Genomic DNA, 10343 nt, shown 5'->3' on the forward strand with positions numbered 1-10343 from the left:
AATAAATCATTTTTCGAATTGTATGAAATTAATTTTTTGATTGACATTTCATCAATGATTATAGACACTATAGTTTGTCCTTATCTTCAACAGACGTAAACTTAGTTTTAAGTATTCAAAAATATTTGAGTTCAATCCACATGAAACATCTAATAATTGAAGCCAATTCCTTAATGATCGTACAGTTGGAAGACATAACCATTTCTGCACGAATTTATATGATTTTGGTGAATTATAATATAAACTAAGGGCAAATAAGTTTTCATTTTCCTTGTACCTTAAACCTTTCTTTTTCAACTGACTAAGTCTTAGTTGTGTTTGTAAAATAAAATTATTCTTTATGGTATTTTGGAAAAGCTTTTTTTGTTTTTCCAAAACATTTAGACTTTTCTTTTTAAGCATGGCTATTCTCAATTTTTTTTTTGGACACTAATTTTTGGTAAGCAATTATTTTTAATTTCAATGACTTTTGTCTTTCTGAGCATAATTGTTGATCATGCATATGGTGTACATGTAATTTGTAACCTTACATAATACAGTATTTTTAAAATAATTAACTAATAGGTACCTACTATTATTAACAGTGGTTAGTAACTACCTACCTACTCTATATACGGTGTATACTCCAAACATAGGTTAGGTTAAAACTTAGTTAGCACTCAAAACTTTTTCAATGAAATTGTTAAAATCTAAAATTTACTTACAACACTCAACAATCCATTATCCATAATCTATCCCAAATCAAATAAGTAATAATATAATAAAACAAATACATATATGCAAAAAATAATATATTAATTATAGGTATTTACTATGCAGTATGCCAGTATAATAATTAATAAATTCAAAAGTATGATTGCTGGGAAATTTTTTTGATCATGTTACTCATTGCCATTTTGTACTAGATCACATAATTATGCTTATTGTAAACATTATTACAGATTGTATATTTCATAATAAAATAAACAAAAAATATTGAATAATAAATATTAGGTATATTTTATTATTTAACTAATTAATAATAGGTATATTATAAATCTAAAAGTAACTTACAAGCATTATTTCGATAAGTTATGCTATACACAGACACAAAAACAAAAACAAAAATATCACACATCATTGTAAAATCAATACTTTCATCACTTCGTTCAGAATCTAAAAAACACACTTACGTTTCTTAATACTATTTTCTGAAGGTGTCGGTAGTGGCTTAACAGTAATAATATTTGGAGATTTCAACTCAGGCTCTGACTCAATAAAAAGTATACGATGGCATAATTTATTCATTGACTTATCTTGTACTTTAGATTTACCTACATGTTAATTTAACACAATGTAAATTATAAAATAGTGCAAATAGTGCAATCAAATAATAAATAGGTAATTATAGGTATAAAAAAAAAAATAGAGCTAACCTATTAGGAATTAGTAATGGATTGTACCACACGAGGACTCAAAACTATAGGTAATGATGTTAATACAAACGGTATAGAGTCTTTGAACAATAATCTGTACATATACAATATACATATATAATTTGAAATAATTAGGAAATTAGATAATATTTACTTAATTAATAATTACTTAGTTGACTTAATGTCTTAATATATAGTAAAATTAAGGATTATACTATGTCAATGTTGAATAACTCACGTTTTATTTCCTACACCTTTCCAGATAATATAACCAGATGATTTGAAATGATCAGAATATATAACTCGGTTTTTGTTTAAAAATCTAGCACCTTGAGTTTTAAAAACATCCATAATTTCTGAACTTCCACACCACTCGACCCATTTTTTACACCTATATTAGTTTATACTTCAATCATTAAATGCAATTTCTGGTTGTATAAATATATACAAAATTATATTACCAAAAATAATATCAAACTATTTAACCTACAATTGTTATTTATTTTTATTTAGAAACATATTTTTCTGTACAGAAACTTACAATTCCTCATTGGCTGGAAATCTATGAAAAACCAAGTTTGGATTTAATTTCCCTGTATTGTAACAATATTTTGTTGAACATGACTTTTTAGAACACATTTTCATAAGTTTTTACAAAACTAATGAAAACAATTTACAAAATAAATAGTATCTATGAAGTATAAACGTAAACTAATTAACTACAATTAGTACCTATACATCTTAGTAGTTAGTCTCATACTCTCATATAAGTTTTAAGTACAAAGCAACCATTGCTGTTTATTGATAGACGATAGTGCTTATACAGTTATACGAAAGCCAGTGGTTATTTTTGTTTACAGCCATTTTACATTTTGGCGGCATTTATTATGTAAATTACGCCTGGGATATAGGCAAAAACAGTACAACTGAGAACTCCGTATGTCATTGCTGATTATCATTGACTTTCTCGTATTATAGTATTTGGTTATTCGTTGTTTCAGTACTGCTGGACATTCACATTAATATAATTTTCTCTCGTTCGTCGTTAAGTCATCACACTTCAATACACTGTATTTTCGCCATCTCGCGTGCAAAATATTTTGGAAAAACGCAGCACACAAGGTAGAGTGTTCTCTTTATTTATTTTCTCTTCCGTATGTATGTGATCAATCATAATGGTTTTCGCAATTTCCATCGTATTCGTGTCTCGTCCGCTTTTCCGGCGACATCGATCGCCTGGGTTCCATATTTTTTCGTTGTCGTTTGGGCGCTATTTACGTAACTATAATAGGTATTTTTTTGTAGTTAAGTTGACGTGAAGGTTATTGCGTGGCCGCCGTAAAAGGCGTTCCATCTGGTATCATTCGTATCGTGGCCGTGATGTGGACAACTTTACTGTTTCCGCCGCCTTGCCCTCCTCCACCTCACCATCCGACTGTCACCACTTAACGACTTAAGGTCTATTCACACTACGACGGAACGGAGACGGATCGGAGTCCGTCCGGTACTCGTCCGTGCACGGAAAAATATTGTTTCTGTACTTTGAAATATAAACATTTACATTACGACGGAACGGGCTAACGGGTCGTGGACGGGCGCTAAAAATATTCTTCGCGACGATTCTTTTTATGGGTATCCGTACAGGTTTTTCTTTGAATCATTGTAGTGGGAATGAGTCACCAGGCCTGATACGGATGAAAACAAATTTTACTATTTCTAAATTATTAATTATTGATAATTAAATATTATTAGTACACTATCAGTTGTCACTAAAGTCAGACGTATCGAATATAGGTCTCTTAAATCTTGTAATTTTAAAATGAACGCAGAAAAATCAATTGAATGTGTGAGAGCATACTCAGGGCTGTACAATTTAAGTGATAAAAAGTATAGTGATAGCACTTGGAAAGATCATACTTGGAAAAGTATAGGAGACCAACCAAGTATATTAAAAAAAAATGTATATATACAGCTATAATGCATACATTATACTTTATAGCTATTGTAATTAAGTATTAATTTTATAAATGAATACCGAGAGTATACTTAAATAATGTATGATACAAAATTACATTTTAAAAAGGTAAATGAAACTATTGAATTAATTTTCTTATTTTATTTACATTTATAACTTACTATTTCTAATTCAATAGGTTTTTAATTTATAATATATTAATAAGCTTAGTACCTAACCTAACCTAATTTCGAGTGCATAAGTATTCCACCATCGCTATTTTTTCCATACACACCTACATCTATTGTTATAAAATTATAGTGCGCATCAACGAGAGCCAAGAGCACAATGGAAAATGTTTTCTTGTAGTTAAAATACAATGATCCGCTATTGGGCGGGGCTTGGATAACTATGTGTTTGCCATCCAATGCTCCAATACAGTTCGGAAAGTTCTAATGTGTCCAGAAATCTTCAGCAATTTCCTTCCATTTGCTTTCTGTGGGCTCCGGCATAACTTCAGACATCAGAATTTTTATAATGGCTTTACAATGTTATCAATAACAATCATATAAACAGTTGAATGGCCCAGACAATAACTAAACGAAATGGTTTTTATAGGGAGTCTCCAGTGGCCAAATATCTAATAAAAATAATTTTTACATTAACAAATAAAAATTTACATAACAATGGAGTAATATTATGTACTCATTTTATGCAATAATAAATATTATATTTTGCAAGCCTGGGAATTAAGTTAGGTTAGTTTGATAGAAAAAATGTTTAAAAATTTAAAGTTAATAGTTATCCTTAATTTTTTTTTTGAACTTAGTTAAGTTAATAAAGTTATGGAAACTTATAAACTTAGGTTGTTTTTTTGTAATATAAATAAAATATATATACCTAATAAGATTATTAATATCTTATTTTATTGAGAATTGAAAATTTTGTTCCTAGGTATATTATGATATAAGTATTTATTTTTATATAGATGAAATATTATTCATTATTATTATTTAAGTATATCCGCGGTATGCTACAGTGTGGTATGATGGTGTATATCAGCGTTTCCCAAACCATGGGTCGAGAAATTTTTTTGATGGGTCGCGACTCGCGGTTAAATCAAATATCAATTGCATTGTTATTTCCCAAAAGATATTCGTGACGATTTTCAATGGATTGAAAATCTTTTTACTGTTTCTATTGAAGAGTTGAACTTCAATACGCTTCTTGAAACTCAGATTATTGATCTTTCTTGTGATAAAACTTATGAACATAAATTTAAAAATGAAACTCTTGTAGATTTTTGGTGTGCAGTGTATAATGAATATCCAGAACTTTCAATTAATGCAATAAAAAAACTATTACTTTTTCCTACCACTTATTTGTGCGAAAAAGGATTTTCTACCATGGCCAATATTAAAACAAAACAAAGAAACAGATTAGATATCACACATGACATGCGCATCAGTTTATCTGAAATTGTACCCCAGTGGGAAATTTTATGCAACAGTGTCCAAAATCAAAATTCACACTAAATTTTCTATTAGGTATACTAATTTTTTGTATTTTTTTATAATTTATTTTATTTATTTATTAATTAAGTTATTATTATCCAGTATATTGTATTCGTATTGTATTTTATAAAAAAAACTCAATGATAAAATGGATTATAGTAAAAATCTTATTTATTTAAGGCATACTTTTTTAAGGGGGAGGGGGGGGGGTCGCGTACATAATAAAGATTAAATGTATGGGTCGCCATTGCAAAAAGGTTGGGAAACGCTGGTGTATATGACGTATTTTATTAATTAAAGTATTTTTTTTGAACTATACTGGTATAGAACAATAACTAAATTTAGTTAAATTTTTAATTTCTTATTTTAATACATTTTCAACAAAAATGCATCATGGATAATAATTTTATTACTTAATTAATTTATAAATTAATTTAAATTGAATTTTATTAAAAGTAACTAGTTAATTTAGTAATGGTAAGAAATAAATAGCATTTTCCATCACTACTAGTTAGTTATATCATTATATTATCGATAGGGCTAGGATTTATATGCATTTGCATGTTTTTTTCCTTTAGTCCAAATTGATTGGTTGTTAGATTTGTCCTCGATTTGGCTTATTCTCGTTTAAATCGCACCAATTTTTTTTTGCATATTTTGGACATAATGCATATAATTACATATTCATATTTTTTTTTAGAATTCAATATTTTTTAACTAACATTTTTTAATTTTTACAAGTTATTGTTAATTTTAAATGGTACTTCACGAAACTGACAGTTTTTGGTTTATCCATTGAATTTTTGTAAATATATAGCATAAATACTACCTATTTTATCTTAGGTCAGATGATATCCGTTTGTTACCTTAACGTTGGACGGACGACCAGTAGAATTACTTACACATTGTATTACACATTATATTATATATTGTAATACATATTATAAGTGTTTTTTGATTCAAAATTAACATATTTCAAGTTAAGATTTATATAGTATTAGAAGTTTTAACTAAAATTAGAACTAGCTAATATATTCCGTTATATTCCTTCAGTTTAAACTTTAAATTGTCATCTTTTATAAACCTTGATGCAATATTAGACTTGTGTGCACTAACTTTATGGGATAATTTTGTGGCTTATACAGAGTATCTAATTTTTAATTTTTATAGTATATTAATACAAATTTGGTTTCTTTAAATTCTTTGCTTCTTGATTCATTGGCACTTTAAAACCTTCATGGCCAGAGAGCAAATAGTATATTTTTAGGATTGATAAATTTTGGAATTTTTTATTAAAATTAGCCTCAAAATTATCATATTGCATGTCGTAAATCTTGCTGAGAGGCATCTGCACACCATACCACCCTCATAAAAATTCCTAGATCCTAAAACACACTGTATAAACAATTCTATAAATCATTATCTTTTATATCTAGAAATTTTAAATTCATAAATATTAAAAGATTAATTATGTATTTTAACAAATAGTATCTTTTTTATGGAGTAAATTTATTTTGAAGATGTATAATAACTTATATTTGTGTTTTTTATTTTTAATAGATGGCTCCATCCCCAAATCATAAACCTGTATCACAGACATTAGCAACAATTTTACAATTTGAGCAAAATATCATTCATATGTCAAACGGATGTCCAATCATTTTGAATACTTCATATCCTATAACTGAATCTGATAATCCACTTCAGCCAATATCCAGACCAATGTCTGATGAAGAAACACCTTCTTGGGATTTGACTACATACGAAAATCGCTTAAGAACATTTAATGGAGTGTGGAAATTACAATTTATTACACCTGACCAAATGGCTAAAGCTGGATTATATTACTTGGGCATACAAGATCGTGTTAGATGTTTGTTTTGTTCTACAGAATTTGATTATTGGCAACATGGTGATGATCCAGTTGTTGAACATAAACGTCAGTCTCCACAATGTCCATTTTTTAATGATTCTTCTGGTAAAAATCAAATACTTACTTAAATTTAATACTTTTGTAATCTGATATGAAATTCAAGTTGATTTCAAGATAAATATCTTGTCAGTTTAATAACAAAACTTTAATCGTACTAGAATTATAATAAAAAAGAGAACTTATTCATTAATTGAATAGTAATTTTCTAATTAATTACAAATAGTTACTAGATTAGTTATTTGCAACCTTTTTAGTTCTGAGGGCCACCTATTATGTTTAAAAAAAATTGCTTTTTTAGGACCGTTTTCTTAATATACAGGTGTAAAATATAAACACATATACTTGTATAATTAGTTTAGAGGGATTGGGCCCATGGGCTGAGACTTGGGAAATGAGCTTGATTTTAGGATCTACTATTAACATTTTTATTTCATACTAAAAACCTTTTACCTGTTTATACATAGACATTGCTTGTATTAACTTTGCTCTATACTGTTTTATTCACAAAAAATACACTATTATTTAATGTTATGTCGAAAATTGAAGTACTTTTAATAATTTAGTGATAATGATGGTCATTAGTTAAACATATATTTTTTAAGTTTTCTGTAAATGAAGCAAATATGATCAATTCTATCTGAATATTGGTTCTTGACAGTTGTTTTTCATTAAACTGGTCAAATAATAATTATATCCGCATCATTGATACTTTAATTGGTACTACATTTGTGTACTATTAATTTATCCTCTGGAATACATAGTTTGGATTTTGATCCAAAAGAATTTATATTAGGGATTGATTAGGATGGAGCAAATATTATTATGAAAACTTAATAAGACATTTAAAAAAGAAAATGTTATGGTTAGTCAAATTCATTTATAAATTATGTTATAATAAATAATAAATAAATTATTAATAAATATAAAATTGTTTGTGTGATAAGTTATTATATGAATAATAATTAAGTAAAAGTTAAAGTATTGCATTTTTATTTAAAGATATAAACATGCAGATAACTAAAGTATATCATGTCAATATTCAGTATTATTATAGTTTGCTTAAAATTACTAATTATTTTTATTGTATTTTTAGCTGGTTATGATGTGTGTGGTCTATATGGTTCTGCTCCGGATGATGTCCGATCTAATCATGAGTCAAAAAAGGTTCAAGATTTTTTAGATTCTGTTGGTATTCTGCAACAAATAAAATCACCTAAGCATAAAGATTTTGCTACCTTAGAAGCACGCTTGAAATCATTTGAGAAATGTTTGATACCATTGAAACAAGACATTCAAACCCTATGTGAAGCTGGATTTTTTTACATAGGTAAGTTGATAATATTTTACTTTACTTGTTCATTTATCATATTGATGTTCTTTTAATTTTTTTAGGAAGTGGTACAAATGACCAAATGCTATGTTACTACTGTAGTCAAGGACTTAAAGACTGGGAAGATGATGATGAACCATGGACAGAACATGCCAGATGGTCAGAAACTTGTAATTACGTGTTGTTAAATAAAGGTAAAAACTTTGTCGACAAAGCATGTGGTGTGACTAGCACAAAATTCAATCCAACGGTAATTTGATATTTTGTTTATCACTATGGATGGAATATTAGAAATTTACCCAAAATTGTATTATAGGAGTTATTCAAGCTAATTGCTGAACATAAAGATACATCCATTACTGAAAATAATATGAAAGTAAATTCGACAAAAAGGTATGATTCTTAAATAATAATTTAGTCTAATCATTCAATAAGAAAAGCATTATTGATTTCAATGCATTTTCAATATCTTATAAGTTTGGAAAATTAGAAATTTGAATCCAGGTTAATATTTAATCCAAGTCGTTGAAATTAATGATAACATTACATTCCAATGTTTATATTATAAAAAATATAAACTACATTAAAAATTATTATTTTTTAATCAGGATTCTCATTGTCTGTCAACATCATATACCTAGGTATTATACCTTGAATCATAGGCGTGCGCAGGCCTCTTTTTCAGGATATGCAGAAGGCTGACAATAGCGCGCCCTGAAAGTTATTTTAGGCTCGTAAAATTATGATAATATGTATACACAATTCACAAATATTGAAAAAACCTACTGTTTAATTAAAAAAGTATTGTAATAAATACCATTACATAATGCAAGAAGTATGTATTTCGCAAATACTTGGTAGTTGATAACTGATAACTGGATGTTTCAATTTTACAGAGTCGATGTTCGCCCCTCACAGAACTTCAGGGTATGCAGCTGCATACCCTGCATACCCCCTGCGCAGTGCGCACGCCTATTTCATGAATATAGTATTTTGTCTAGAAATTTAGTTCATTAGTTAAATATTACAATGCACTCAAATTTGTTACAATCATGTTCATAAAATGCATTTTATTGCTTGGTTTCCAATTAATTTAACATTTGAATACACCGCAAAAAGTTTTCTTTTACATTTTTTCAAGCACAATATTATATGTATTAATCTGTTTATATTGATAAGATATTTTTTTTTTACATTTTTTGTTTTTATAGAAAACTTGATCAGCCACATATTTCTAACATATCTCAAATTAAAATATCAATTGTCAAAACAGAACATCTTTGTCAAAAGCGAGATCCTAATACAATTCCAGATTCCATGCTGTGCAAAATATGCTATAAAGAAGAAATGAAAGTGGCTTTTATCCCTTGCGGTCATGTCATTGCATGCATTCAATGTGCTCTAACACTTGAACAGTGTGCTGTATGTAGACAGCCATTTAGTATGGTAATGAGAGTACACTTATCAATGGATGAAGAAAAAGTTAAAGATCTCAAACAGTTGCCATGCAGTTCATCACAGTGTTTAGACGGACAATTAGACCCAATGCTTTGCAAAGTATGTCATAAAGAAGAAATGGCAGCTGCATTCATACCCTGTAAACATGTTTATGCTTGTGTCAAATGCGCAGCAGATATGCACGAGTGTCCTGTATGCACAGAATGGTTCTGTGCCACTATTCAAGTTTACTTATAGGGCTAGTAAAATTACTGCGACATTGTGTGGTGAAAACCATTCTAGTCTTAAATATTAATTTGTGTAATTTATTTTAGTTTAAAAACTTAATTTTTGATAAAATATAACAAGCACCAAAGTGGGCTAAATATCCCTATGTAAATGTACTAGTATTTAAATTCAAAAAAAGGTAAAATAAGTGTAAAATTACTATAATGATTGATTATAAATACAATTGATTTATAATATTTACAATCAATGGTATAATGTAATAACTTGGATGTTGGTATATTGATCATTAAAATGATGCTGAGTTTACCAACTAAATATTTAAAATACTAAGATTGACATAGATACGTGGTGTTCAAACAAAAAGGGGGTGACGCGTAACAAGTAAAGACAACGTTCGTGAGGAGAGAACAATAAAAAAAAGGGCGCGGTGTAGTGATGGGCACTATCGAATAATTTGATAGTTTATTCAATACTGTTATTCGAATAATTTGATATATTATTTATATAATTT

At 28.1% G+C, this 10343-nt stretch overlaps 1 protein-coding gene across 1 annotated transcript; it reads left to right on the forward strand.

Moving 5' to 3' along the window:
* Nucleotides 1–2375: 2375 nt before the first annotated feature.
* LOC107173012 (death-associated inhibitor of apoptosis 1-like) lies at nucleotides 2376–9983 on the forward strand. The gene is made up of 6 exons (XM_015523362.2): nucleotides 2376–2537; nucleotides 6444–6861; nucleotides 7910–8143; nucleotides 8209–8396; nucleotides 8463–8539; nucleotides 9358–9983. Exons 2-6 carry the CDS (start codon nucleotides 6444–6446, stop codon nucleotides 9839–9841), a joined length of 1401 nt encoding a protein of 466 aa, XP_015378848.2. The 5' UTR covers nucleotides 2376–2537; the 3' UTR covers nucleotides 9842–9983.
* Nucleotides 9984–10343: the final 360 nt, after the last annotated feature.

This window comes from Diuraphis noxia, unplaced genomic scaffold (genome assembly GCF_037042655.1).
Source record: "Diuraphis noxia isolate RWA-SAM2 unplaced genomic scaffold, SU_Dnox_SAM2 contig0001, whole genome shotgun sequence".
Classification (NCBI taxonomy): domain Eukaryota; kingdom Metazoa; phylum Arthropoda; class Insecta; order Hemiptera; family Aphididae; genus Diuraphis; species Diuraphis noxia.